Source organism: Passer domesticus, chromosome 2 (assembly GCF_036417665.1).
Source record: "Passer domesticus isolate bPasDom1 chromosome 2, bPasDom1.hap1, whole genome shotgun sequence".
In the NCBI taxonomy this organism is placed as follows: Eukaryota; Metazoa; Chordata; class Aves; order Passeriformes; family Passeridae; genus Passer; species Passer domesticus.
This window is the reverse complement of record NC_087475.1, coordinates 79,944,968-79,971,751: the sequence shown is the minus strand read 5'-3', so window position 1 is coordinate 79,971,751 and position 26,784 is coordinate 79,944,968. Positions and strand designations below refer to the sequence as shown.

The 26,784-nt window shown below is 42.5% G+C and overlaps 3 protein-coding genes and 8 non-coding genes across 24 annotated transcripts in view; 2 read left to right on the top strand and 9 right to left on the bottom strand.

The window, feature by feature from the left end:
• The window catches only part of CEP295 (centrosomal protein 295), a 43,866-nt gene extending 41,875 nt beyond the window's left edge, over nucleotides 1-1,991 (top strand). For all 8 annotated transcript variants that reach the window (XM_064409518.1, XM_064409516.1, XM_064409515.1 and 5 more), the window contains 3 exons: nucleotides 85-193; nucleotides 753-852; nucleotides 1,646-1,991. In XM_064409518.1, coding sequence (XP_064265588.1) covers nucleotides 85-193; nucleotides 753-852; nucleotides 1,646-1,693 — 257 coding nt within the window. In that variant the 3' untranslated portion in view covers nucleotides 1,694-1,991. The remainder of the gene's footprint in view (nucleotides 1-84; nucleotides 194-752; nucleotides 853-1,645) is intronic.
• Nucleotides 1,992-2,638: 647 nt separating this feature from the next.
• TAF1D (TATA-box binding protein associated factor, RNA polymerase I subunit D) lies at nucleotides 2,639-14,801 on the bottom strand. 6 transcript variants are annotated; one of them, XM_064409522.1, is made up of 15 exons: nucleotides 14,783-14,801; nucleotides 14,449-14,506; nucleotides 12,613-12,861; nucleotides 12,061-12,508; nucleotides 11,633-11,808; nucleotides 11,005-11,062; nucleotides 10,421-10,703; nucleotides 8,888-8,939; nucleotides 7,575-7,694; nucleotides 7,179-7,226; nucleotides 6,392-6,576; nucleotides 6,008-6,075; nucleotides 4,284-4,350; nucleotides 3,355-3,427; nucleotides 2,639-2,710 (listed from the first exon to the last, which is right to left on the bottom strand). In XM_064409522.1, the coding sequence occupies exons 3-7, from the start codon at nucleotides 12,846-12,848 to the stop codon at nucleotides 10,548-10,550; spliced, it is 1,074 nt and encodes a 357-aa protein (XP_064265592.1). In that variant the 5' UTR covers nucleotides 12,849-12,861; nucleotides 14,449-14,506; nucleotides 14,783-14,801; the 3' UTR covers nucleotides 2,639-2,710; nucleotides 3,355-3,427; nucleotides 4,284-4,350; nucleotides 6,008-6,075; nucleotides 6,392-6,576; nucleotides 7,179-7,226; nucleotides 7,575-7,694; nucleotides 8,888-8,939; nucleotides 10,421-10,547. The 6 variants fall into 6 exon arrangements, with proteins under 6 accessions (XP_064265592.1, XP_064265593.1, XP_064265595.1 ...); XM_064409523.1 differs by adding an exon at nucleotides 13,730-13,882 and having other exon boundaries at nucleotides 14,449-14,797; XM_064409525.1 differs by having other exon boundaries at nucleotides 7,575-8,153; nucleotides 14,449-14,797.
• LOC135295671 (small nucleolar RNA SNORA25) lies at nucleotides 3,182-3,311 on the bottom strand. The gene has a single exon (XR_010357810.1). It is a non-coding gene; the product is annotated as a small nucleolar RNA SNORA25 (small nucleolar RNA).
• On the bottom strand, nucleotides 4,504-4,627 carry LOC135295670 (small nucleolar RNA SNORA8). The gene has a single exon (XR_010357809.1). It is a non-coding gene; the product is annotated as a small nucleolar RNA SNORA8 (small nucleolar RNA).
• Nucleotides 5,347-5,478, bottom strand: LOC135295675 (small nucleolar RNA SNORA18). The gene has a single exon (XR_010357815.1). It is a non-coding gene; the product is annotated as a small nucleolar RNA SNORA18 (small nucleolar RNA).
• Nucleotides 6,150-6,222, bottom strand: LOC135295668 (small nucleolar RNA Z40). The gene has a single exon (XR_010357806.1). It is a non-coding gene; the product is annotated as a small nucleolar RNA Z40 (small nucleolar RNA).
• Nucleotides 6,902-7,033, bottom strand: LOC135295673 (small nucleolar RNA SNORA1). The gene has a single exon (XR_010357812.1). It is a non-coding gene; the product is annotated as a small nucleolar RNA SNORA1 (small nucleolar RNA).
• On the bottom strand, nucleotides 7,344-7,482 carry LOC135295669 (small nucleolar RNA SNORA8). Its single transcript, XR_010357807.1, has one exon. It is a non-coding gene; the product is annotated as a small nucleolar RNA SNORA8 (small nucleolar RNA).
• Nucleotides 7,802-7,928, bottom strand: LOC135295678 (small nucleolar RNA SNORA40). The gene has a single exon (XR_010357818.1). It is a non-coding gene; the product is annotated as a small nucleolar RNA SNORA40 (small nucleolar RNA).
• Nucleotides 9,084-9,155, bottom strand: LOC135295681 (small nucleolar RNA SNORD5). Its single transcript, XR_010357822.1, has one exon. It is a non-coding gene; the product is annotated as a small nucleolar RNA SNORD5 (small nucleolar RNA).
• Nucleotides 14,802-14,886: 85 nt separating the features above from the next.
• On the top strand, nucleotides 14,887-26,354 carry C2H11orf54 (chromosome 2 C11orf54 homolog). Of its 2 annotated transcripts, none has more exons than XM_064409528.1 (9): nucleotides 14,887-14,993; nucleotides 17,497-17,619; nucleotides 19,610-19,708; nucleotides 20,619-20,692; nucleotides 21,259-21,360; nucleotides 22,271-22,447; nucleotides 23,178-23,327; nucleotides 23,900-24,016; nucleotides 26,082-26,354. In XM_064409528.1, the coding sequence occupies exons 2-9, from the start codon at nucleotides 17,562-17,564 to the stop codon at nucleotides 26,253-26,255; spliced, it is 951 nt and encodes a 316-aa protein (XP_064265598.1). In that variant the 5' UTR covers nucleotides 14,887-14,993; nucleotides 17,497-17,561; the 3' UTR covers nucleotides 26,256-26,354. The 2 variants fall into 2 exon arrangements, with proteins under 2 accessions (XP_064265598.1, XP_064265599.1); XM_064409529.1 differs by having other exon boundaries at nucleotides 14,979-15,065.
• Nucleotides 26,355-26,784: the final 430 nt, after the last annotated feature.

Genomic DNA, 26,784 nt, shown 5'->3' with positions numbered 1-26,784 from the left:
ATCTTTGGAAAGTTCTCGTGCTTTTGAGTTAGCTGAACTAGAGATTTAAATTTAGGATATGTTTGGCTTCTTTTTTTCCCCTAGGAAAAAACGGTGCACTTGCCAATCAGTTGAAAAAAGTAGGAGAAGTGAAAGTATCTTCTCCAGAGGACAGGAAGTCTGGAGAATTTGAAATGCACCAGCGTACATCCAGGTATTGCATGAACACAAGTGGGAGAAGTTTAATTAAACAAAAAAAACCAAACAAACCAAAAAAAAAAAAAAACCAAACAAAAAAAACCCCAGAAAAAAGTAGTTAATCTGTGCTTGTGAAAGCTGCTGCTCAGTCTGTGCCTTCCAGCTGGATCCAGAGCTGCTTAACACTGACGAGGGGGGAGAGGAGCCAGGTGTGTTCCATGCAGGTACCTGCTGGGAAACGCCCTTGCAGAGCTGGCACTGAGGAAGGTCACTCTGCTGAGGCAGCTGTGCCACTTAATGCCTGACATGGGATGAAATTTGATGCCAAGTTCACAGTTGCACTTGGGCACGTGGGAGCAGTTAAATGCAACAAGTGCAGCTCCAAGCAGGGAGGGTTTGTTTGATGCAGCTGAAAAAGAATTTGAAGTGGTTCTGGATTACTGGAGAGTGCAGTCAAATTGTCCCAATTGCTAGCAACTGAGCCAGGGCAAAACCTTAAGCTTGTTACCCTGCTTCATCTTTGCCGCTTCCTTCCTGCCCAGACATTGATTTATTTTTTTTTCCTGTTTTCACAGACTTTATAATCAGCTTTCAGAAGTAAAAATCAGAAATGAAGAAAAAAGAAGGCAAGAAACTTATGCTAAAAACAGAGAAAAGGCTAAAGAGTTTCAAAAGGTGATGACAGTTTGCTAGTGTCCTCTTGCCCTTTGGTCTCTTGATTTCACTGAGCTTCCAGAGTAATTGAGATGTGTGAATGGGGCTGAAATGGAGACCCTCAAACCAGTCTGGATGTTAAGTGATGCCATTGTAGGAATTTTCTTGTCAACAGCTGAGCTCAAGTTTTCTCTAAAAAGGCTGAATATTGTTATGACCTGAGCTTGAGCAAAAAGGCTCCAGCTGCTGGAAACTCTGTAGCAAAAGAAAGAATTGCAGCCTTTTTCTTAGTCCAGACTTGACTAAATTTCCATTTTAAGGCAGATTTGGTATTTTTTGGGCTGCTTTGGCTACTCTAGGTAGGGTAAGTCTGGGCATGCCCAAACTTGAAAGCGCAAGAATCTTGTCAGGTTTTTGATGGCAGTAGTTGTGGAACAGGGTTGAACAAGAGGCCTTAGGCTTGTCCATTCGCCCTTTCCTGTGCTGTGCCTTGGACAGCTGAAAGGAAGAAAATGCTGGATAATCCTAACAGGCTGTGGGGAATCCAGGTCCAATTCTTGCATTTAGCCATGACCAGCTCACCTGCTCTGTGGTGGAAGGAGTGCCTCTTTGTTACATTGCTTTCCCATAATGAACAGAAAAGAGAAATAAGCACACCTTGCCTGTGCCCTGTAATCTGTGACCTCTTTGGAACACAGGCACTGCTGTCCAGAGCAGCACTGCCCATTGCTGATGTTCATTTACAGTACCCAGCCATGCTGGCTTTAGGGCAGTCACTTCAGTACCGTGGTCTCATGGTTTGCTCTATTTGCAGAAAATGCTGGAGAAACTGCGAGCCAAGAAGACTTGGAAAGCACCATGACAGGGAAAGACTTTGAGCAACAAGGACATGTGGTGGTGTTGGTACAACCCAGCCCAGTGAGTGGTGCAGCCTCAATGGCGAATTGTGAAGCAATTTAGGAATTCTCAGCTTTAAGCTGTAGGAAAACCAAGTACCCCAAACCCCTGTGGTCCCCTGTTCAGAGCTCACCACAACAGATGGACTGTGCTGCTTTTTTCATTGAGCCTGAAAGGCTTTTCTTGTATGTTAATATTTTAAAGAGATACTAAATTTTGTTATATACTTGTGTAAAATGTTTTCAAATAAAGTTTTAAAGTTATTTGAATCTCTGGGTAACAGGACATTAGTCCTGTAAAGCTGGAGTTTTAAATCTGTTCTTTGCACTGTGTGATTTAAGATTGAGAATTAAAAATCTTACAGTTACTTCTTCTAAAGAGAGGTTTTCTATCCCTGTTTTCTGAGCTAAGCAGATCAGGTCAAATTCAAAGCTCAACTTTTGCTGTAAACTTCAGTTATTAACAGGTGCAGTACCAAGGGCTTTTAATTAATGCTCATTCTGGTTAAAATGCATCTCAGCAAGTCCTGCAGTAGTTAGGGGTGGAGAGCTTTAAAGGTCCTGCTTAAAGCTCCAACAAGATCTCTCCAGAGCATTTTGTTCCAGGAAAAACCCCAGCTCTGAGCCTCTTCACAGGTGCTCCATCCCTTGCTCATTTTTGCAGCCTCCTCTAAATCTGCTCCCAGGGAACTCTTAGAAAGCTGATTTTTGATGAATTAACTCCACACTTCTTTTCACTCATTTCTTTCAGTCTGGTGCAGTTGCATGCACTGCAGTGATGAACCATAAGCCAGAACCAGTTTGTTAAACTCCATGGAGTCAAGTGGAGAATTTGTAATTCTGGGATTATCAGTAGAGCATGGAGTAGCAAGTTAAAATGAATGTTTAATTCAAAAAACTGCAATAAACACTCTAGAGAAAGTTCTTTATTTGGAACAGCTGTGCAGTTCACTGGAGCAGGCTTGCAGCAACAGCAGCAGGATCTAAGAGAGGAAAAATATCTATTAGCATTTTCAATAAAAAAAAAAAACTTTCTAATATCCAATCTAAACCTCTCCTGGCACAAACTGAAGTCACCTCCTGTCATCCTGGTGCTTGTTAATTGGCAGACCAACCCCCACCTCAGCACAAGCTCCTTTCAGGTGGTTGTACAAAGCAAAGGCTGCCCCTGTGCCTTCTTTCCTCCAGGCTTAACAACCCCATCTCCCTTAGCTGCTCCTCATTAAACCTGTGCTCCAGAGCCTTGCCCAGCTCCACTGCCCTTCTCTGGACACACAAGCAGCAGCTGGGCTGCTCAAACCACAGCTGTAGCAGCCCTGTTCTTTAATGCCTCATGCTGCATGTTACTGCTTCAGAATGCAACTGAGCCTCTCCTCTACATCAGCATCAAAAAACCCCAAGGCAGCAGGGTGAGGCCCTTCCTTCTTCAGCCCAGGAGCCCAAGTCCACGAGGTGTTATCTCCTCACAAATAGACCATAGCACACACGGAGTGTCCACGGCATCCTGCAGAGGATTTCAATATGCGGTCACCGCGTTAAGAGCTGCTGGTTTTTCAGCCACGCAAACCCTCTTTGAAGTGACCTTCAATTTCTTGACAGTGTTGGCTTTTTTGGTAAGTGCCCTTACCTCCACACTCACTCTGGTAGCTCCCACATGGTGTTTCTTATCCCTCTGACACGCAGCAACTTGGTGGCAGACCCTAGGAGTTACAAGAGTTGGCTTTGGTTAGTACAGGGGAAAAGTGCACCTGTAAATTGCAAGGAACAGCCGATGTCTCCTGTTTTTGCTTCTGTTCCAAAGAACCATCTTTTTACCAGGAGCTCTGGAATTCAATCTACAAATTTCCCTCAACTGGAACTCTGTTTCCCCTGTAGCTTAAGCCTTGAAGGTGCCCAAGGATACATCCCTACAAGCCACATTCCCACACCTCAGGAGGAACTTGCTCTTAACAGCAGAAGGGAGTACTGTGTCCTTGACCTGTGTTAAAACTTTATTCCCAGCAGACTTGGTGCCACATCACGTGGCAAAGACAGGAGTCTGGTGGATTTGCTTTATGGTCATGTCCACAGCTCACCAGAAACAGCAACATCCCAGCAGCCTTGGTAATGACCAGATACTCCTCTCACTGCTCTTATGGGACTTCACTCAATAACTCAGCTGCCCATTTTTTCAGTGAAGGATGAATCAATCCTGCCCATACATAACCCAAGTTGTGAACAAGCCCAAAGTACAGCACAAGCTCCAAGTACTGAGGAATTCCTCACAACCAACAGCATTTTAATTCAGACACCTGTACTACAAATGGCTGCACAACTGTGACAGCAAGCAGAAGTATGTATACACACACAAGAATGACTCACAGATGAGTGATCTGCTCAGATACTGCCAAGATCTGCAGTGATTACTACCCAGTAATCTCTGGTACTACAACAACCAGTTCTACACTCAGTTCTACAACAGTTTAGTAGTTCCCATGTTTACAGTCATACAAAGCTAATACACCAACTAATACACCAAAGCAAAATTGTATGGAACTAATACAGCCAAGTGCTTACCTGTCAAACAAGTTGCTTCCATCTTTTTAACTCAGGGCAGTTCACTTCATTCTGTATCCTCAAGCATCTGTCAAAAAGAATTGAACGCACTTATGAGTTCCAGAGGCTAGTAGCCTCTATTTCACAGAGATAATCAAAATGAAGACAAATGAAAACATCTACTTTCATTTGTTACATGAAAACAGACAGTAAGTACACTGAAATCCCTGAAGAGCTTAAAGACTGTTTCAGGAGATACCAGGTTTAACAGACACAGCACATTGAAAACCAAGGATGCCAAATACTGCACTGCTTTTTGAACATCCCACCAGAAGGCTGCTGGGTGCAGGTACCACAACACTGCAACAGCCACAGACCTTCAACCACAACAGCTCAGTTTACATTTGAGCTTCCTGCAGACACCAGTGGGTGTCAGGGAGTACGAGGTGCTCTTCACAAAACTGCCGTGCAGCTGAGAGGGAGAACAGACTAACACAACAGCAGCTTCAGAATTCTCCTATGTGAAGAGTTATACTTTTTACTTTGCTTCTTTTACTTTGAACTCTTCGTTCTACAGAAGAGAATCCAGGGATTTTAACAGTAAAGCAGTAAAGTGGCTGAGCTGCTCAGAAATGAACTCTTTAAACCCCCATACTTGAAGAAATTAACCAAGTACTGCTGCTCAGTATGAAACTGTGGAGCATCTCTCGATACAAAAAATGCAGCAAGTTTTTGAAGTTGCTTCATAACAGACATTACAGTGCTGTCTCTTCTTACCTATAGCCACTGAAACAAGAAATAATAACCACTCTTGCATGATTAAAGGGGGGAATAGACTGTTTCAAGCCATCCAGAAAACAAGCAGCAAAAAATTGTGTTACAAGTCCTAAACAAAAACCTGGCAAAGAAACTAAGTTCATGTAATTCAGAGTGTCAGCTGCACCTGAAGTCCCAGAACACACAGACTTTTTACTCCAACCAAGCTTTTCCACTTGAATCCCTTTTTGTTTTGTATTCCAAGCATGTTGTAGTGCACCTAAAGGAGAACACTGAGCATCCTGCATTCCTCAGACTCTATGCTAAGATTTGTCTTGCAGTTGTATCCCACAGAGCTAACAGGTAGTTAAGTGGGTAAAGCCAAACCACAAGTTTGTTCTGTGAGGCGTTTCCAACGACATGAACCTACAGAAAAGATCCCATCGGGATAGACCTCAACACTTCTGGTACTATAAATCAACACAAAAGAGAATAAATAAAAATCAGCAGACTGGGAAGGTATCTGGTACAGATCACAGTAAGTGACATTTTATGTTGTTTCAAGACACTTTGGGGAAGGAAGAGGGTAAATGATACACTAGCATCTCCTTCATATTAGTAGTTTTTAATTACAAGTTACCAGAGAAGCAAACATCAATGGGAATTATCTACAGAACTCTGCAGAATCCTCCCTGTAGATTTCCTATTACATGTAACTTACTGATCAAAACTACTAGTTTAAGCAGTTAACCTGTTCACCTTGTTCTTGACTGAGGAATTTATATGAACATTCCTTGGGCAAACTTAAAATAGAATAAATTCTTCCCTTAACAGGATGAATGATTCATTAAGATATAGCAGTGTAATGTTGAAAACTGTCCCTGAAACTTTCACAAATCAGTAAGCTTAGTCTGAGACTTCTGGCCTACTGACAACCACAGCCCCTTCAGTCTTTAAGGTACAGGCAGAACTTCAGGTGTCACACTAACCCTTGAAGCAGCTTCAGACTTCTGTGAAATGGCAGCCTGCATTTCTTCCTCTTTTTTTCTCTAAGTACCTGCCACCAGAAAAGAACAAGTACAGTTACAAACCAGAATACAAATCAGCAGAACATACAGCAGTTCTAAGCAGATTTGTTCAGAAAGGCTCTTCTCACTCACTCTCTTCAGAGCAGTTGAACATTTTGCCAATCATCACAACAATTTTCTCACAGCATTCTTAAGTTTGGGGAAAGCAAGTTCTCATGTTTTTGGAAACAACAATGCATATTCTCAGTAAGAGAGGAGCAGCAGCATAACCAGCTCACAATGTTAAAGACAGGTGGCTGACCTGAAACAGGCAAAGGTAAACAAAAAAAAGTGACACAAACTTACCAAGATGCTAGTTCAGAAGGGACATCAGGTGCATTTCCTAAAATAAAATAAATTGTTGTATCTAAGTAATACTTTCAAGTTTCCTCATTTAGCTGTTCATCAAGACTTGGGTGCTTTTATCCCAGTATGGAGCCAGGCAGACAGAAATCCATTTACACTGGCTGAATGTTGATGATACACTTCATCTGCAATCAAACCACAGCCCAGTTAATCACACAACTACCAACAAGGCCCATCTGCAGGAACTAGAGCACTATGACACAGAAGGTAAGACTAAGGGAGTTACCTCACAAAGAAAGCATGGAAGAGATCATTGTAAGACACCTCGAAAATATGCTTTTAATAAACCCTCTACAGGAATTCAGCACTGCAAGTATTTTTCTCTACCTGCTGATTCTACTTCTTTTAGTACACAGAATGCAGAACTGAGGCACATCAACTGACACGTATGCTTAAATTCTGTAGTAGCTTCATTTTCAAGTATGTTTTCAGAATTGTCCCACTAAGTGAACTTGTTACAGGTCTCATTGTCACCACTGCAATTAAGTATACAGCGAGGAAAGCAGAACCTGTTGCTCTTCTAGCCACGTTTTCCAATTCAGACACACTGCAGGTTGTGTCCAGGCGCTGAAGAACGAGGCATAAAAACTCCACAATGTCTTTGGAATAGCCTGGTTTTTAAAATACTTTTTTTTCCTTGTCAGAAGGAAAGAAGCTAAGAATTGAACTTTTCGTACAACTACCTCTACCTAGGAAAAAACACAACTGCTGTTTCCTGAATACTTACACTTGAGTAGAGGCTTTCCAATCTGTTCCACACATCACAGGGATGCCCCTTTAAAAAAAATATTTTGGAATAATGTCACTATTTAACTATACTTTTATCCCATAACAGTTTAACAGTTTTTTGATGTTGTATTTGAAAATCTGCACACTAAGAAACACTAAATCTACTTGTTTCAACAGAAATACCAAGTTTAACCAGCACATCTGCATGAAAACCAACGATGCCAGCTGTTGAAATACTGTAGCACTGCTTTTTGAACAGCCCATCAGGAAGACACTGCTGGGTGCAGATACCATACAGTGCACAAATTAGTCTGATTACTTGCTGTGGGAACAGCACTAAACTGAAGAAACCCAATGGTCTTATGGTGAAGCTCAGAAGAAACACAAAGCTCACCTCTTTTGCTACTGTGTTGCACAGATGTCCGAAGAAGTAAAGGATTTGTGAATCTCAGCCATAAGAATTCAAGAGATCTCCAAGTAGTTACAACTGCTGCTGCAGTGTGAGTGTGCTCATCTGCAAAGAAAGATACAACCAAACTACACTTCTGAAAATTCAGAACACAAAACTCTAGATGGATCAGTAGTCGAATTAATGAATACTATTTGTGGCCATGCAAATATATTGTCCCTTCTTAAATGTAACACAACCAATACATTCATCAGCTGTGGGTTGCAAACGAAGGGTTTTTTCTAAGCACTAGGTTCCAGGTTTTTGTCTACAGCCAAAGACAAAACCTGATCAAGTGCTGGAACAGACTGAACACATTCATTTTTTTACTACAGCATTTGAAGCTACTTCCCAACTGACTATACACTTCCTGTTCGCAGTAGAACCTGACAGTTCCACGCTGTCCAGTCCCAGAGGTGGTAGCTCAAACCAAGGTAATTGTGGTGAAGAGTTCAGAATCACATACACTCCTCAGAACAACCGACACTGTGCCAACCTGAAGTGCTTCCGAGTGCAGGTCTCCACCTACAGCAACAGCCAAGTGAGATGTCTGCTCCTACCCCTTCTCTCAAGAATGTTCTTGTAAGGTTTCACTTCTTGCCCACCCTCAGTGTTCCCAACATCAAAGGGATTTCCCTATGCTGTATCCTTACTAGGTGCTTTCTTCCATGCTATTCCCTACACTATCCCATGCAAACTTGGCGACATCCTACAGTAAGAAGCTTTCACAGCCATGTACATGCAAGACTACCAGTTGCTCTCTGCTGTCCCTCCTGCTCTTGCAAGAGATATACATTAAGATGGAATTTTACCACAGGGAAGCCACCAGAAGCTGCAGCTGTTGATACACCCCGGCACAGAAAGTGTGGGTGAGGCACCACGAAGACACTGAGAGGAAAGTAGTTCTTCAGCATCTTCAGCAGAGAAAATTCCAGGCAGTGTTGTCCAAGCCAAATCAGATAAAAGTTGCAGCATTTGACAGCAGGTAAAACTTTTGTTTTTTAACAAAAACTGCACTTTGAAGTATTCAAGAACTGAAGTTTTTGTTTAGAGAGAGGCTACAGGCTCTATTTTTGGTCAGACTGATGAAAGGTATACAGGACTGAACTCATACCCGGGAAGTTTCACACTCACAAGCTGCTGCTCAGCTATGGAGCACTCTAATGTATTTAACTACGGAGCACTGCTTTTTCAAAACCTTTTGTGAAATAATGGAAAAAAAGCTACCTAAAGGAAACAAAACTGAAACCCAAGCTTACCTTATGCAGCAAGAAAACCAAGAGGTATTTCATCTTCCAAAAGCAACAGAAACTAGACAGGAAAGACAAGAAAAACAAAGTGAAAATATTGTCATATACAGTCAAACAACTAAAGATTCCTGAAGTCAAAGACAGATTTTAACAACCAATTTAGCAGCTGTAATAAGCTTGACTTTCACAAATATATTTATCCAGTTCTAATCAGAATTGAAATTTAGTTTATTTTTGAGTCACTCAGCAGCTGAACAGCCAAATTCACCACATGAACTGCAGAATGAACAGGACTACTCATACCCCACTCAGTGTGCCCTACCAAGAACCCCACTCCTTGATCCAGGGTGAGTCTTTCAAGCCTTCAAGTATTTCTCAGGAAGACATCTAAAAGAGTTACATTTAGCCATTAATTCTGAACCAGTTTTAGTTGTGATATTTAAATGCTGCAGAGTAAGTTTTGCAGCTCTAGCTAGAGCTATCAAGATATGTTTGGGAAACTTCCTTACAAAGGTCTGGGACCTTAATTCAAGCATGTAAATAACACAGCTTGACTTGCTCTCAATGTTGAGCACCTACTGCAAATCTCCTCAGACTGTCAGTTTCATTTGAAGGAAATTTCATCAGCAGACAAAGCTTTTTCTGACAACACACTTGTTCAGCACAGATTACTTTTACCCACTGAACAGCTGCCAGTTAGCTGCTGACAGCAATTTGGTTAAGACTATTGAGTGAGGCTGTGAGGTGACTAATTTTTAAATTTTCCTGATTCACAAGTGAACATTTTAAACGATCAGCTACCAAAACTGCTGCAGGAGGACATGGGGATATTCAGACAATTTCCAAATACTAGCCATGTTTCCCACTGACTAAAACGCCTTTCAGAGAGGTATTTGCAGCTGGGGCAATGCCTGGCAAGTACTGTTAATAAAGAACTTTTAGCTTCTGCTAAGTCATGTCCACATCAGAAGCCGTTCTGGGTAGAGGGGGGGAAAGAGGGAAAAAGTAATTTTTGACCCAAGATTCACTATACTGTTAGTTATTTACGCAATAACTTACAACTTCAGATTTTTGTATTAGATTAAGGAGCAGAGAATTAGTTTTCTGAGAGTTTATTCCACATGGAATAGACAACCTCAACCATACAAAATTGGATTTTATTATCATTCAAATCCATTAACCACATTTTTTCAATAGACTTTTGCCAAAACTGACCAACCACTTTTGCCTTTTTATGGTTGGCACTTGCATAAAGCTATAATTCTTTCTTCAACCCTTTAACTTCTAAAGTATTTCAAACCTGCACCTCTAAGGCAGAGAAACAACCTCTCTAGGACTACCCACAAAATCATCTATGAAAGAAAGGCTCTAAACTGCCCTTTCAACTTGAGCATACAGATGTATTCATGCTTTTCTGTATACACATCCTTTTCTATCCTGTGCTCTTGACAGAGAACACCACAGAAGACATTCAAAATCTTAGCATGAGGACAGGTTATTCTATTTTTGTAACTGTCCCAGGCACAAGCCCAATATACTCACAAAAAGCCAAACAGGCAGCCGGGTGGAGGGCTGAACACTGATTCCAGAGCAATGTTTTAAACCAAACAGGCCCAAGAAAGAGGTATCTGAACAATGACCACTGCCACCTCACTGGTCCATCTGCTGTTCACCGAGGTGAGCCCTGCAGAGGCACAGAGCTCTCTTCAGCACCATCTTCTTCATCCTCTATTTCAATCACTTCAGGTGGTTTTGCACATTTTCTTCTTGGCTTTGACTTTTTTTTACTGGGAATTGTGCTGCTTAGAATGAAAGAGCTGTTCTCCTAAGAAAATTGGAAGACAGAAGTAGTAACAAGTCTAGTTTTGAGATACTTATGTAGGATTTTAGTAGTAAACATGTGGATTTTAAGGACTCTACAGAGCACTACAGAATTCCTATACATTTCAACATTACATTGAAGAGTGGACTGTCAAGCTCTTTCTGCACTAAAATCAGAATTCAGAGGTCACACTTAACTCTGGATCTAAGCTCAAGAACTGAATACTGAAGACATTATCTACTAATTCTTGAACTTCAGAACAGAAAGGCTAGAGTGTTTCTAAAGTTAAGGAGTGCTTACTTACCACTACTCTGGCATCAAGTTGTTCCTGAGTATCAGAATTCAAGCTCTCCTCATCATCACTGAAATAAAAAATTTAGATCAAACTGTGCACTTTTATAGACCTTAAAATGGGTAAACTACAAGCCCTTAACTGAACAGTAGCTGAAAGACAGCACTGTACCTTTAATATTGTCTTTTAGGCTTTCTAAAGGTTACTTGCTGTTGCATTTACAACAGCAAGTATTCTTGCTGATTTACTGATCTTTTTTACTACACTAAGCTAATTGCTTGACCCTGAAGACCAAACACTTTGGTTTTTAATAATGTAAAAAGGTATTAAAATTATGCTTTAGTCTTTGTTTTAGAAAACTATATTTTATTTGGGATAACATTAGAGGAGTGCATTTCACCAAATACTTTATTTCAATTTCTGCCAAAAATTATCAATCTTCAGATCAAATTAAACATACTTATTTCTGTGAGAACTTTTAAGTCACCATCTACAAACACAGAATATCCCAAGTGGTAGAGTGCTTTGTTCCCAAAATAAACAATGCTTTCATAGGTTAAAAGGTCAGGACAACAACTGAACTTGATACACACACTTATATGTTAGTAAAGCACAAAAAAGCAAGTAAAGATGAACTTACTCTGTCTCCTGAATAGGAGAAATGGGGCCTTCATCATCTAGGTATTTGTGTTTCCGTAACACCATACACTCTTTTTCTAAGTCATCACTGGCCTGAAGGGCTTTCAAAGCTTTTTTAAGATGTTCTTCATATTTAAGCACTTCAATGTACTTGAAATATCCCTTTGCAGCTGCTTGCTGTAGAAAAAAATAGGTAAGATCTGAAAAATACCACTGTAACACATTTACATTATGAACTGATAATGTAACATTCTATCAACACCCATAAATATTCTTGCAGTGTTTGCTTTAAAAGGTATTAATTTTACAACATCAAGTGTCTTATTAAACAGAAGTACAACCCATTTTATTCTAGTAGAAGCACAACACAGCCCATTTCAATTCTTAATTTTTAGACTTAATTTTTATCCCACAAAACAGAGGACTTACCTCATAGCCAAGAACCATCTTTAAGGGAATATGCTTCTTCCCATAATGTTTTTCAACAAAAGGGAATTGAAAACCTCTGTCTAGGAGCCTCCTCTTTTGTTCCTGTGGTGATGCTGTCAGTGGGGGCCTCCCTGTGGGCATGTGTGTGCTCTCATACTTTTTCTTCTTGCTCTTCCATGTGTTCTTTTTGTATTTTCGGTGTGCAGCTGCTCTGAACTTCCTTCCCCTGAAGTGATAGGCAAAAATGGCCTTCAAATTGAGTTTTGACTTTTGCTGCTTGGAAGCTTCTAATGATTTCCCTGGACTTTGAGGAGACAGTGAAGAATCTGAGGAGCTGTCATTGTCAGGTACTTCTATAACAGATTCAGCTTGTTGCCTTGAATATTGAGATTGCCTTTTCTGCTTTGAAGGTGCAGTGGAGCACTCAGGACGAGCAGCAGAGACATCACTGAAGAAGAAAAAAAATATTTACCTTCAAAAGAAGGCTCACTTTTATGATACATTACACGGGTTCTCCACAGGGAAAATTCTGGACTAGAGATAAAACCTCACCTTTCTGAATCACTGCTGATCAGTAAAACCTCAGCTGAAGCAGCTGGTGATTTACACGTGCTCTCAGGATGATCTGAAGACTCCCCAAAAGCAGCCACCTTCTGCCTTGACCGCTCTGTTCCTGTATTCCTTTGCCATAAACACACCTCAGATGGCTCCTTCTGCTGAGGGCTGATCAGCCCTTGGGCATCAGGGTAATCAGAGCCAGAAGACTGGGATTCATCTGTATCAGTCATGTTTCAGTTTGCCCTAAAAAGCAATGAGAATTCAAGGAAATAAAAATTTACATTAATAAGGTAACAAACTTTCTTCTACTCCACTCAAAGACAGTCACAGCATAACTGAGGTCAGAAAATTTTTTAGTCTTTTTTGTTCAGCTCTTGCCCAAAGGAAGGCAAACATCAGTGGTGCAAGATTGTTCAGAGACTTACTGAGATGAATTCTGAATGTTTGAACCCTCTCCCTACTTAGGGTAAGTTTTCCTCCAAACAAGTACACACAGACACAGCCAATGGCTTCTTATACTTGTAAGGATATTGCAGTTTTAAGTCATACAAAAATATTTACTTTACTGTGATTTAAAACATTAAAATTAATCCAGTGTCATCATAAGAAGCTATGCCATCTTCCTTCTGTTTTGTGAGCTGTAAGAACCTAAAATCTCCTGCTCTTAACAATCAAATCACCCATTTGTTTGGTTTTCAGTCATTACAGAGACCAGCCCCAGAACTAAAATGCTAATTTCCACTTGAATCCGCAAGACAACACAGTCCAGCTCTTTAGTGGCACAAGTGTGTACAAAAGGGACTGTAACATACAGCAAAGGAATCCAGCTTTCCTCTGCATGAGCCTGAAGTTACTTTACCTGTTAGTAACTTACTAGCCTGTAGACCTGTATCTTTCTAATTTTACTGTGAGTTTTAGAGTTCTACAAACTTATCAAACCCATTAACATTTTAAATGTTATTACACAGTTCAGCATCTGAAGACACTGGAGCAGTTTATCCAATGCCCTCACATAACCTGCAGCAGATCATCCCGAGGGCACATGCACGTCAAGCAAAGGACTGGACCTAGTCAGCATGAATTTAGGAAAGGCAGGCCTCAGCTGACCCACCTGATCTCTTTCTATGACCAGTGTATGAGGCAAAGGCTGTGGATGTTGTTTGCCTGCACTTCAGTAAAGCTTTGGACACCATTTCTCACAGCATTCTCCTGGAGGAACTGGCTGCTCATGGTCTCGATGAAAAACTGGGTGGATGGCTGGGCCCTGAGAGTGGTGCTGAATGGAGTTACATCCAGCTGGTAGCTGGTCTTAAATGCATCCTCATTCAGCTTCCAGGTGGCACCAAGCTGGGTGGGAATGCTATTCTGCTGGAGGGCAGGAAGACTGCAGGTGTCTGCACAAGCTCGATTTGACAAGCTAAAGCCAAGTGAGTGAGATTTAACACAGCAAAGTGCTGAGTCCTGCACCTGGGTCACAGCAGAGAAGGCCCTGGGGGTGCTGGTTAACAGCAGCCCAATATGATCCAGGGTGTGCCCAGGCAGCCAAGAAGGCCAATGGCATCCAGGCCTGGCTCAGCAATAGTGAGGCCAGCAGGAGCAGGGCAGGGATTGTCCCCCTGTACCGGGCTCTGGTGAGGCCCCAGCTCCAATCCTGAGTTCATTTTGGGCCCCTCTCAACGAGGGAGGCCCTTCGTGCCTCTGCAGGCACACTGCTCACGGGTTCACCCCTGGCCTGACAGACACGAAGCCCAGAAACAAAACCAACCGGCCCAGAGCCAGGCCAGCGGCAGCAATGCCGCTCCGAGCGCACAGGCCCTGCGTGCTACTCACAAGTCGCAGCTCAGCATCCTTCGAGGTCTCTGCAGCGCTGGCACAGCACGCAGATCCCCTGGGGAAGAAAAGCAACCATTTAACCTTGCTGAAAACCTGACCAAGGCTCCAGGCACACCACTCGCCCGCTCGCCAGGCTCGGCTGCAGCAGCAGCGCGCTGGGGCCGGCGCCACGGGCAGGCCCCAAGTCACCCGGGCCGGGGACACCCCGCCGCCACACGCCCCTCGGGGCACGACCCCACAGCGCCCGGACCGTCCCTCCAGCCCCGGCTTCCGCGGCGCCGGGCCCCGGCAGCGCGGATGGCGGCGGATGCGCCCGCCAGGAGCGGCCTACCTGCGCCCGCCGCTGCCCCGCCGCAAAGGGCGCGCAATGGCCGCCCGCGCCTTAAATAGCGCCGGGAGCTCGCGAGAGGCGCGCGGGCCGGCGGGAAGGAGGGGGAGGAGGAGGGGCATGGCGCCATACTGGGAGTGGCGGCGGGGCGGCCGCGCCGGGGGCGGAGCCGAGCGAGCCCCGGCTCGCAGTGCCGGAGCCGGCGGCAGGGCAGGTACGTGCGGTCCTGGCTGTCCGTCCGCGCCGGAGCTCGGGCAGCTCCCGGCTTCCCGCGGCTTCCCGGCCGGTGAGAGGCTCCCGTTCCTGCTGTGCTGCTTGTGCCTCCCCTGGCTGCTCCAGCCCGAGCAGCCCCTTCCTCCCCCCGCAGCGGTGCCAGGCGTGCCGCCGGCTGTCGCGCTCCCTCGCTGCGGTGCTCTCCGCTGCCTTTGCCTGCCGGGATGCTGTGTCCCTCGGAGCCCAGCCTCGCCTGGCAATGCCCCGCCGTGGCCCGTCCCTTCCCCAGTTCCCAGCCGCTCAAAGAGCTTCTGCTGCCCCGCACCTTCCCCTGCCCCGTACGGGATCGCCGCGCACCGCCCCAGGAAGGAAATACGCCTTCTGCATCCGTGGATGTCTTGCTTTTCTTGGTGTCATCGCTAAATTTCTCGCTCACAACTGCCATCTTCAATTTTTTCTGCGGATAGTTCTCCCCCCACCACCCTCCTCTCCGACTCATGTCTGACTATAACTTCTCCTTTTTGGCTTTAACTCTCCAAGCTAATTTCAAATCAGCTTTTGACAATAGACACCCCACACACATAATTAATCTAATGTTTCACATTTCATCTGCCTTCTGGCACCTGGCTGCTCTCTCTGATGTTTTCTTCCCATTTCAAAGGTAGACTTTGACGTTTTTACATACTTGTTGCTTCCATTCTAGTTACACCATTCCACATCCATCATAATTTTATCACCCCCTTAGCATTTCTGTTCTTTCTTTGAAATTTTTCTGTAGCAATTTAGTGTCACTGCACCCCTCCGTGATGGATCTTTATTGTGTGCTGTTGTCCCAGGTTCTCTCTGTCCCACACCACACAATTCACTCCCCTGTGGATATTTGCAGTGGTAGGACACAGATCCACTCTTTTGTGTCTTTCCTGATAAGAACTACTGTCTACCAATCAGATTGGGTTTATTATGGTACATCAAATTTTTCCAGTCTTTCCCTCCTTTCTGGATTTTGGGAAGCTAACTTGAGTACTGTACAAGCCTTGTCTCTGCCTTTTGCACAGCAGCAGCTCTAGCTTGTCTTCTCAGACTGTGTCAGGACAACAATGTGTTGAGTGCTGGCACAGCCTCCTCCTGGATGTGGCAAAAGGCACTCGAGGGGATGAGGATCACCTAAAACAATCCTCCCAAAGCCATGTTCTCACTTTCTGCCTATGGCTAATTACTCCCTTTCTTGGTGCACACTAGAAGTCTTGTGGTATGAGTCACTCAACCTGACATGAGGCTTCTACCAGAAGCACCAAATCCAGCCTGCTGCTTTCTCCTTCAGGGCCAGAAGAGGGACGAAGGCAACTCCTTCGAAGTTGCCTTCGTCCAACTAAGATGAGAATTATTATACAGAGGTTTTTGTCTTTCTTCCCTTCTCTACTGCTTGTTACAGCAGTAATTTGGGGTGACTGAGCATTGAGCTCAAAGATTTCAGTTAAGTGACTGCTATGATCTCCCCACTCTTCTTATTTCTGGGGTTTTTTTTTTCCTTTATGCAGACTCAGGAGCCTAATGGTGTAAGGACAGTTACATTTTTGACAGTCGTAAAAGTTAGGATTTTTTAAAAACAGAAGCTAGAACTATACATAAGCAGCTGTCTCACACCATAGTCCTTCCTAACAAAGACTCAATCAGGTCTAGGAATGTAGTTAGGATTTTGGCTTTTTTCTTCTTCCACCTTTTATTTTTTTTGCTGTGTGTAGCAAGTATGTGCCTAAGAAGTTAATGATTGCTGCAGCTGGTTTTTAGGTAGTGTACAATCAGTTGTTTCTGCACTGACCTAGTGCCTTGCCCTTCTAGCTGGCTTTGCTGTTGCATGGCTGACTGAAGTACAGTTCATTTCTGAAGGAGCTCTTAAACTCATGTTCAAAACTTTTTTGTTGCAGTACTTTTTTTTTTTTACATACTTTTTGTATGGGTACAGAGCCTGATACTGCAGAACTTGCTGCTGTTGATTTCTATTTTGCTGCTAGCCTTTTCCTCCCTGGAAGGGGAAACACATGCCTAGAATCCACTGGAGATCATGTCACAGCTGGGGTTGAAAGTCCACCATAGCCAGTGCTGGAAAAGTAAACATTAAGTTTGGGAAGACCTTAGGAGGCAGCTGATGTGTGCAGAAAAGCTCAGGTTTCTTTCAAAACTTTCTTATGACTCCAGGCTTACAAAAGACACCCAAATCTCCAGATCACTTCATCTGCATTCAGTGTAGGATATGTTTTCCCTACACCCAGTTGTCAGCTTGAGGACTAATATGTGTAATCCTCTGAGTCAGCTTTATTGCTGACAGACACATCTCCTTCCAAAATGCATAAGAAATTTAACATTGCTATTGAAGCTCTCAGTCTCTCCTGTGATGCTAGAACTACAGTTCTATTTTTTCTATGTATTCTAGAGTGAAATTGAAAAATAATTAACATGTTGAAAGGAGCATGTTTAAATTGTTAAACTATTATCTTTGTTGGCAGACCAGTGACTCTGCAGTGTACTGTAAAGTAACTTCTTACCTGAAGAAATCAGCACTGATCAGGAAATGGCCAAAGTCGAAAGGTTTGCTTTTCATGTCCCAAGTCTGGAGGAGCTTGCTGGGGGTAAGTAATGAACATGTGACTTTATACACACTTATAATGTACTCTTCAAACTTATCTTAAAGCTCATACCAAAGTCCTTCTATAGCTAGTGCCTGCAGAATTCCTGTTTTTAGTACACTGAGGGGTGAAGAACAGCACTATTTCTCCATATATGATGATTTTCTTAGAGTAAACAATGATTCCTCCCCAGGCCCCCAAGATATTTAAACATACAGATGGGCTCTCAACGCCTTTAAAACCACTGAATATGCAGATTTGTGTGCAGGTCATAAAAGTTTGACCACTACATACCAAACTTTTTTACACACAAAGAATCATCTGTCCTTTTCTACACTCTAGTATTTCTTTCTTTTTCTGGACTGCTCAAAACATAGCTGACAAGATGCAGTGTAGCATGGCAGATCCTCTTGCTTGAGCTAGTTGGCTCCTCTTTGGTGACTGATTTAGAACGGGGCTGCAGGAAACAGCTTCTGTAGTTTACTTCTTTCTAAAGTCTTTGCAATATGTGCTGAGAATAACAGAATGCCTGGAAGGGCCTTCTGGGTTCAGCCCAGTTACTCATGAGCTTCTTTTCTTGCCCTAGTTGGAAGACATTATTCCTTCTGGCAGTCTCTCCCCTGCAGCAGATATACTGAAGTTTTTTTGTCTTTTAGATTGATCCTTAAGTTCAGTCTGCCACTTTCCCAAATCTGTGTCAGTTTGACATTTCCATGTACTGAGAACATGTGATCCCAGCAGTGCCCTGGGTGGTTCCCAGTGTTTTTCTCACCCAGTCAGATGGGGGCAGTAGGCCAGGGCTGCTGTAAGCTCTGCAGAGAACACCACGTACTTGCAGTAGAACAGCTTGAAAGAGTATCAGAATACTTTCATCACAAACCAGAATTTTCCTTTTTTTCTCCATCTGTCCCGAGGATCTCCTGTAAGCTGGGAATTGTGTTGCTGTTCAGATTTTGGGTATAATTTGAGGAGTGCCCTTTTACTGTCCTTGTCCATATGCCAGAAGGTACTGAGATGTATTTGGAAATGTACCAAGTACCAGCTACTACTTTTGGTCAAGAGCTTGGTAAATCTGATCTCAAGAAGTAAAGTATGGCTGAAACCCTGACTGGAGGAAACAAAGGCACAGGAAAGTCTGTGTAATAAGGAACCACTTGATTTGAGATGACAGACTGGATGTTCTGTTCTTTAGTTTGAGATATGTGTCAAAGCAGACCCCCAGGCATGAAATAACCTGGACCTTTCAACATAATATTTGAAGCAGTGTCTGTGAAGACAATCCCACACTAAAGGTTGTTTGAGTGACTTTGTAAGTTCTGAGCCTAAAAAGACATTAATATGAAACCAAAAATTTTAGATTTGGTTCATTATCACTAACACCATTCATTAGGTGTCTTGCTGTGACAGTGGCACTTGCCAGAAAATCTCCACAAGAGCATAAACGTGCTAGGCAGTATCCCATGGTGGTAGAAATTTCCAGACAGCAGAGACAGTTTGAGATTATAATCAAGCTACTGCAAACTGTCTGGTTAATGTATGTAAAGAACTGATTGTTGCTTCAGCTAAAACTTGCTTTCTCCATTGCTCTTGCATTATATCTGACCGTGATCATAATTGTCTGCTCTTTGAAGCAAACCCACTGCTAAATGAGATTGAAGTTTGCCCATGTTACTTCACATTGTGCTGCTCCTACTGCTCCTTGCAGCAGACAGTCACTGTATTTCAATGAAAATGTTTTTTTAATTCTTGAAATTAATTAATGTGGCAAACAATTATCTGCACAAACTTCTGCTCCTCTCTGAAGCTCAGAGTAATGTAACAAGTGCCTGCAAACATTTAAATCAATGGAGTTACTTAGGGTAAGCATAAGTAATGTATCTTGCAGAAATAAAGCCCAAACAGATACATGTATTGTTGTTAGAAACTTGTCAGACTTGTTAGACTCTTGGTAATTTTTCGCTGACAATAATTTTGCCATTATTCTTTATTACAGTTTTGCAGAAAGGGCTTAAAGAGAACTTTGCTGATGCTCAAGTCTCTGTTGTAGACTGTCCTGATCTGACTAAGGAACCCTTCAACTTTCCTGCTAAAGGTGACCTAGAATTCCAGTCTTTCACTAAGGCTCCTCCAGTTTTTTTGGCGTGATTCTGCTTAGTTTCAATCCTTTTAAGATGCTGAGAGAGCTTAGAATGTTTTTCAGGTAAAGCATATGCATGAGAAGAGAGCTACATTTTATTTCTGGATTTACTTCCTAGTTATGTATGAACAAGGACAAGTCATTACTAAGTACTTGTCATATTTTTCTTAATCTATCACTGCATACCTACTTATTTCATAAGCTTTATTTAGTGTACTGAAAAGGTTTATGCATTTAAGTTGTTATCTTTCAGATGGAGAATTTTTTTTAGAACCATGCCAATCACTATCTGAACCTAAGGAATTGTACTTCCATTAATTTTTAAATTCTTGGCGTTCATGTATGTCAATGAAGTGAACCTGTCTTACTCTGAATGGGATTCATCTTGTTTAACACTAGCTGTCTGGAGGACAGACATGTCATCTGTGCTAGTCATCTGAGTTCCCTCTGGCATCAATGTGAAAGAAACACCTCCAGGAGGTTATTCATCCCTTCTTAAAATACATATCCAAATAAGTAGGATGAATTGTCCTGAGACAGCTTTCAGCTTTGCTCAAATTTGCAAGTGGAGTCCCAGCAGAGTTCTCTACTGTGTGGTGGGGACATGACTGGAGAATTGGCAAATGGAAGGTGTTGTCCTCTCTGGCAAATTTTTTTGTGCTTAGAGAATTAGCATTAAATCCAACAGTGAATAGGGCTTGGACCTCTTGATAGTTCAACACTTTATCTAAGCATGCAAGGGAAATAGTGTTCTCAAGGGTTTGAGAAGTTTGAGGAACCAGGTCTTTGGTGGGTTAGAGTGTGTGCTAATTGAAGATTATTGGGAAAAAATATTTTACCAAGCTAACTGGCTGTATTTTTCCAGGAATCTGTGGAAAGCCTAGGATAGCAGATGTGGGAGGTGTTCCTTACCTCATACCTCTTGTACAGAAAGAAAAAGTGAGTTTTTCCTCTAGCTGTGGGGTTTAATACATTTGTCAAAGGAAAAGCAATAAACAAAACTAAGGAATAAGAGATACTAGGATCTAGATACTAGGATTCTACACTTGTGAAATGCACTTTTCACTGTTTAATGAGACTGATTCTGATGTGTGTTGTATGTCACAAAATCTAATAAGAACAATAATTCAGTCTTTGAATAAAATGAGCAGGGAACATACAGGTAGAATCTATCTTTTAGCAAACAAATGGACATCTACCAAATTTGTTATTACTAAACATTGTGTTCAGAAACCATGTTCAACATAACTATCAAAATTTTAATGAGGGCGGGTGTTGTGAATTAAATGCCTCCAGCACTACAGTGAACAGGCTGACAACTGCAGGTCAGAGCACCACACCAAAATCATAGAATGGTTTGGGTTGGAAGAGACCTTAGAGATAAACTAGTTTCAACCTGTCCTGCAGTGAGCAAGGATGCCACCCACTAGGCCAGGTTGCTCAGGGCCCCATCCAGCCTAGCTCTGGACACTTCTAGGGATGGAAGTATTGTTTTTCTTTTGCAGGTTTATGACCTAAATACAGTCGCAAAGGACATAGAGCTGCCTGGAGCTTTCATTCTTGGAGCTGGAGCTGCTTCATCCAAAGTTCTTGGAATAAATGCTGAGGTCAGTATGTAAGTGTGATGGCTCTCAGTGAATTCATGCAAGTATCATAACAGTAGAGCAGTATCATGCTGAGTATTCCCCATTTACAACAATATATCTAATAAACACTTTCACACCACAAACACATAAAACACATTAGAAGGAATTGAGATGAGGGCCACCCACTGAGGCACATACTCCTGAGATAATAAAGATTAATTTTTAACTTGTGATTACCTTGAAGCATGCAAGAAACATGGTTTTGAAACTGATTGACAAAGACCTGACCAGAGGTTTTAATGCCAAGATTTAGAAATGCTTCTCAAACGTACTGGTAAATGCCTTTGCGATACTCCCTCTCTTTTGCCCTCTTGGATGACTTTGTTTCACTGTTGTGAATTTTAAAGATACCACATAAAAATTATAAACTGCAGGATGGGTAGGAGACAAAAACTATTGCCTATGGAGACCTTGGTTAATCACAGTTTTTTTCAGGCATAAACGTTTGGTATTGGTGTCTCCTTTTGATGGATTTATTGGTAGATGAGATAGTTCATATCAGCATTAAATTTGGGTCACTGTAATAGTGGTTGTTACTGTACACTGAGAGAGTATTACATAGAATTCCAATACTTGCATGCAGACTATAGATCTTTTTTTCTTTCTTTTGTTTTTGTTTTTTTTTAACACTAGCATTCATCTTTATATAACATTAATTGTTCAGAAAAAGTAGACCTTCCAATTACTTTATAATATTAGTTCATTTTTCTTACCAGTACAGACCGCATCCTGAGAGACAGAGCTGTGTGATGAAGTGGATTTTTTCTTGGGATCATGGTCCAAAGCTTAAATTACGTTTATCTGAGTTCAGTTTGTTTGGCTGATCCTTAGATGTTCTTATTGACTTATTCTTATATGTTCTTTATCCCAGTTTATCCCTATTGTTCAAACTAAGAGTGAAAAGAAGCCTGCTGTAAATGGGAGCTACATTGCTCAGATAAATCCTGCAGATAAGGGGTGCCTGCTTGAGAAGTACAGCAGTAAATACACTGATTGTGAGTTTGGACTGTTGGCCAACCTTTATGCCAGCGAGGGCAAACCTGGTAAGGTATGTACTTCTATCTAAGGTGATTTTGCAGTGCTTTGTGACTGAATGGAAACTCATGGTTCTCCTATCAGCATTCTGTGATAATAGTAAAATAGTAATTCCGCAAGAGAAATATGCAAAAATAAGGAACTGATGCCAGTGATTGAGGGAAAGAATTAGTGAAGACAGAGGCATTTGAATTTTTGAGGGATAGGTATTAGTTTATAAAAACTTTTCCATCATAAACCATTTATCCAAATCCAATCCAAACTAGCAATGACTTAAGGTAATGGTGCAATGTACTCGTGTAAATGAGATGTGAGCACTTAGGCAGTTTTTTGCACAAGGGCTTCTGACACAGCCAGCACTAAGAGGTGCTGGCAGAGCAGTCAAAAACCCGAGTGCTGCATGGAAACTGAACAGCCTTCCCTGTTATCCAATGTTTCTTCCTGACAGAGTGGAAGCCAGCTGGTGGACAGAAGGGAGTTGCTCAAGTCACTGTCTCATGTGTAGGTAAATCTCTTGCTGCCCAGCTCCCTTTACAGGCAAAGCTAGCATTGAACAGAACTAAGGAAAAGAGAGTTGGTCACAAACTGCAAAGATGTAAGTGCAGCAGTGCTTGCATGGAAGCTTATCTTTTCAAAAAGTGATCTTGGGTTATCAGCTTGGAAGAATTTCAGAACAGCTTTCACAGACCTTTTCAGACTATTGCAGCAGGAGACAGCAGTGACAAACTGACTTTATCTTCCAGGTCATTGAAGTGAAAGCCAATGGAAGAACGGGGGAGCTTAACTTTGTGACCTGTCTGAGACAAACTCTAGAGAAACACTATGGAGAAAAACCTGTTGGGATGGGTGGTACGTTTATCATTCAGAAGGGGAAAGCAAAGATTCACATTATGGTACGTTGTTCTCAATGCATGGAACTTTATTTGTCCTCTTGAAAACAGAAGTATAAATCAGGGTGTAACATCTTAGTTCCTTCATTTTATTTCGTATTTTTAAATGTATGTATAAACTATTAGGATGAGCACTGTATTAAAGTAAGGAGTTGACATTACAAAATCACTATTACAAAACTAGTAATTCTGTTTCAGTTGGCACTGATGCCATAATATTTTGAAATGTGTGCAGCTAAAGAACTATTGTAATATGAACTGAAATGAAATACATGAACTCAGATGATACTTGTAAGAAGCATTAAACTTTTTAAAAACTAACTGAGCTTCTAACATGTACCAGGAGAAGGAGCATCCTCACTTCAGTAGCTCTCCCACTACCTATGCAATAAAAGATGTAATATTCTGGTCGCTTCTGTTTCTTCCAGAAATGGAGTGATGGACACTGTGAGCTTCTTTCAGTCAATAAGGAAAATGAACAGAATAGAGGGAGGGGAAAAGCAAAATTGTTAGAGAAAAAGTATCCTGATGCAAGTGTCTTCCTTTTACTTAAAAAGCTTTTATTTTTGCTCTAGCCTCCAGAATTTTCTGCCTGTCCCCTGAATACTGATGAGGATGTGAATAACTGGCTCAAATTCTTTGAAATGAAGGCTCCACTGATTTGTCAGCCAGTAATAGTTTCCAGAGACCCGGTGAGTCTCTTTCTCTCCTTTCGAAGTATAGACTGAGACCTGTAATCAATTTTGTCTTGGATGTGATTTTCCTTTCAAGAATGGGTGTGTGTGTGTGTATATGTGTGTGTGTGTATATATATATATATATATATATATATATATATATTATATATATATATATATAGTGTTTGACTCTTCCAGAGCTGGGGCAATGATTGAGAAGCTTCTCATTTCTGTGAGCTGTTTGAATTGTCTGAATTGAGGCTAGGTGAATCCGTTCTGAAACCTAGTGGTTGTTCATAGTGGATTAACTTCATAGTTCTCTTGTATGTGAGCAAATGTTTGCACCCCAAACCCAACAGTACAGTTTACATTCACTGCTGGCCACACTGGGAGAAATGTCAAGAGCATGGAAGGTGGTTCAGCCACCTGTTTATGTAGTTCACTTTCATAACAACTCTCTCTGCTAATGCTGTGTCAAAAAACATGAAGCATGTGTCCTGTTGCTGATGTGAATTAAAGTTTGCAAAGCCTCATGCTGGAAATTTACCTAGCATCTTCACAAGTACCAAGTTCAACAGCAAATAATTCAGGATAAAAACCAATCTGGTTTCAAAAACCATTAAGGTGTTCATAATTAGGAAAACTATTTGTTTAAAAGTAACCAGAAAACCATAGATGAGAATGGCTATTTTATAAATAACAATGCAGTCATAAGTAATATAAAAACGTTTTTTCCAGAGGTAAGTGGGACATACTGTAGGCTTAAATATGTTGAAGGGTGTGATTTCATTGTGTCATTATGTGGCAGCCTTTGGCCTAAGGCTAAACTGTGTCTTCCCATAATCCACTGATGCATCCTTTGAAGGCAGCCATGGGCAGCTGCTCCATTCAGAACCAATGCAGGTTGTGTGATGGATGCCTCTGGGTTTCTCCTGACTGCATCCACTGCAAGCTCAACAGCACTTGGCTAGGCCTGTGGTTTTGGAAATGTCTGAGTGTCACTACAAGAAGAGCAGGAGACGATGGCATTCCAATGCCATAGCACTATTCACCAGTATCCCTTGCAGCCCAGGAAACTAATAATGTTCTGGGCTATGTCAAACTAGGTGTGGCCAGGTCAAGCAAGTCAGTTCTTTCCCTCATGAGTGCTGCATGTACCTTTGGGGTCCCAAGAAAGATGTGGACCTGTTAGAGCAGGTCCCCCCAAGGAGGGCCATGAAAATGAGCCAAGGGCTGGAGTACCTCTTCCTCTGAAGGAAGACTGGGAGCTGACATTGTTCAGCCTGGAGAAGAAAAGGCTCCAGAAAGACCTTATTGTAGCCTTCTGGTACTTAAAGGAGGCTTCTAGGAAACATGGAGAGAAACTTTTTACTGGGACATGTAGCAACAAAAGAACAGGTAATGATTTTAAATTGAAAGTGAACACACTTAGGTTGGACACGTGGAAAAAAATTTTTATGCTAAGTGTGGAAAGACATTGGAACAGGTTGCCCAGAGATATAGATCCTCCATCCCTGGGAGTGTTCAATGCCAGGTTAGATGGGGCTCTGAGCAAGCTGGTTGAATGGAAGATGTCCCAGTCCATGACAGGGTTAGAATAGATGATCTGTGGAGGTCCCTTTGAACCCAATCCATTCTAAGATACATAAAACTGGTGGTGTTGATCTCATGGTTTAGGATGATAGTTGCTATTTTATTCACTGTTCTTCCCATATTCATCTAAGGTGGCTCTCAGGATTGGAGACAGTCCATTTATCACATGGGCCTGTGGCAATTCAGTGCAAAGGGGTTTGATTCCCAGTAGGGGTTCCTTGGTGTGACTGCATTATTTAATCCCAGTGGAAAGAAAGGTGGGGGGGGGGAAGGGTTAAAAAGGACATCTCAAGCAGATTAACACCAAAAGCTGGGGGCTGTCAGGGTTTCTAAATTCTTTTGTCTTATTGGTTTCACAAGTGTCTTGCAAGTTTTCACTGCTTAACGTTTGGAGATGTGTGGAAATATGTATTAGCATAGAGTATCCTGTGACTTTTAAATGCTGTTCCCATGAACGCGTTGATGACGGGCCTCTGTCTGGTGGCAGGGCTTCGATCTGCGTGTGGAGCACACGCACTGTTTCAGCCACCACGGGGAAGGAGGGCACTACCACCAGGACACCAGCCCGGACAGCGTGCAGTACCTGGGCTACTTCCAGCCCGCCGAGCTGCTCTTCCGCATCGACCGGCCCCAGGAGACGCACCTCGTGGGGAGAGACTGAGCCGCGGGCCGACTGCCTCCTCCTCAAGTGCAAATGCTGATTTTTGTAATGATTTCAATCATCACGTGCCAGATTTGAGAATAAATACGAGAATCGTTAGCTGCTGCTTTCTTACTTTTGTCAAAGGGCAGAACTCGGAGCATACGTATCATTGGAGTTATGACCGAATTCAAACAGCAATTTAATGGCAATGTTATTGTATGTTTTCCTTTTGCTTGGCTGAGCTTGCTGCGTGGCCACAGCTGACCATGGGGAACTAGAGGTGAAGTTATGTTTAGAACGGGACAGGAAACCAACTTCTGGTGAAAAATAAGGCCCCACAAGAAAACGGCAGCAGCTCCGAGCTCCTGCGCTCGGCACCGTCCCCTCACTGCGCTGGCCCCGCCCCCTAGCGGGTGCCTCCGGAGGCAGCCGAGCCCACTCGGCGCTGGCCCCGCCTCTTTCCGAGCTCTCTCCGGAAATAGCCGAGCCCGCCCGACACTGGTCCCGCTCCCTTGCGAGCTCTCTCCGGAAACGGCCGAGCCCGCCC